The sequence below is a fragment of the Helianthus annuus genome, chromosome 16 (genome assembly GCF_002127325.2).
Source record: "Helianthus annuus cultivar XRQ/B chromosome 16, HanXRQr2.0-SUNRISE, whole genome shotgun sequence".
Classification (NCBI taxonomy): Eukaryota; Viridiplantae; Streptophyta; class Magnoliopsida; order Asterales; family Asteraceae; genus Helianthus; species Helianthus annuus.
The window spans coordinates 161,206,211-161,207,364 of NC_035448.2; the positions used below are offsets into that span (position 1 = coordinate 161,206,211).

Consider the following 1,154-nt stretch of genomic DNA (forward strand, 5'->3'; position numbering starts at 1 on the left):
TCAATGAGAATATACCTGATACAACATCGGGAGGTCCTTTGCTTCTTCAGTCGTGATCTGAAACATCCTCCCCTTAGCTCTTGGGGCTTCCTCCTTTCTTACTTCCTTATCAGTTTTCTGTTGAAGCTTGGGACACTCTGCCTTAATATGACCCGGTTGGAAATAGTTGTAGCACGTTCTGGAAGGATTAGGACACCTATAGTATGGATGTCCCTCTTGACCACAATTGTAACAGCCCTTCTTCCCTTTCAAACACTCCCCCGTGTGTAACTTTCCGCACGTTTTGCATTTTGGAATACTACCCTTCGCCTTATCCTTCTTGCTTTGATCTTGAAATTTTGGTTTCTTTGACGGGTTCGAGCTGGAAACATTCTCAGACACTCTCTTTTCGCCTCTTTCTGCCTGTCTTCTTAATTCAATCTCCCTATCTCGGGCCAAGTCAATGAGCTCATTCAAAGTTTCACATTTAGCGGGAATTATGAACTCCCGATATTCAGCCTTCAACATACCATAATAACGGTTTATCTTCATTCTTTCCGTTCCTGCTATATCTTTACAGAATTTCAGCTTGTCAAGAAAAATATTGGTGATTTCATCGATGGTTTCATCTTTCTGACGGAGATGTAAGAAATCCTCTTGGATCTTGTCAATGGCAGATTGCGGACAGTGGTATTTTAGAAAAGGTTCCTTGAACTCTTGCCATGTCAAAACTTGAACTTTTTCTTCCCCAATCTCTTTACTATAAACATCCCACCAGTCTTTAGCTCGAAGTTGTAGCAAACCGGTGGCAAACATCACTTGATCCTCCTTTTCACAATGACTCCTTATGAACACCGCTTCAGTACTTGCAATCCACCTTTGACATGCTATAGGATCGATTTCTCCTTTGAATGGTAATGGGTTGCACGCCATAAATTCTTTGTACGTGCATTTGCGAGTTCCTTTCTTTCCTTGCATTTCACCAGTCATTCCCTTCAACTCGTCCATCTTACTCGCCATCATTGTTTCTACCACTTCCAGCACATGACTTTCTACTTCTTGGGCTAAATGAGGAATACTTGCTTGCATTGCCCTTCCAATCTCTTCCGAGATCATAGTTTTCAGTTGTTCTTGTTGTGTCGCATCATCCTCATTCGTATCCGTCATCTACACAT

General features: G+C 42.0%; 1 protein-coding gene across 1 annotated transcript; it reads right to left on the reverse strand.

Annotated features, from left to right (window-relative positions):
- Positions 1–1,146, reverse strand: LOC110919862. The gene has a single exon (XM_022164109.1). The coding sequence runs from the start codon at positions 1,144–1,146 to the stop codon at positions 1–3; it is 1,146 nt and encodes a 381-aa protein (XP_022019801.1).
- Between the last annotated feature and the right edge of the window lie 8 nt (positions 1,147–1,154).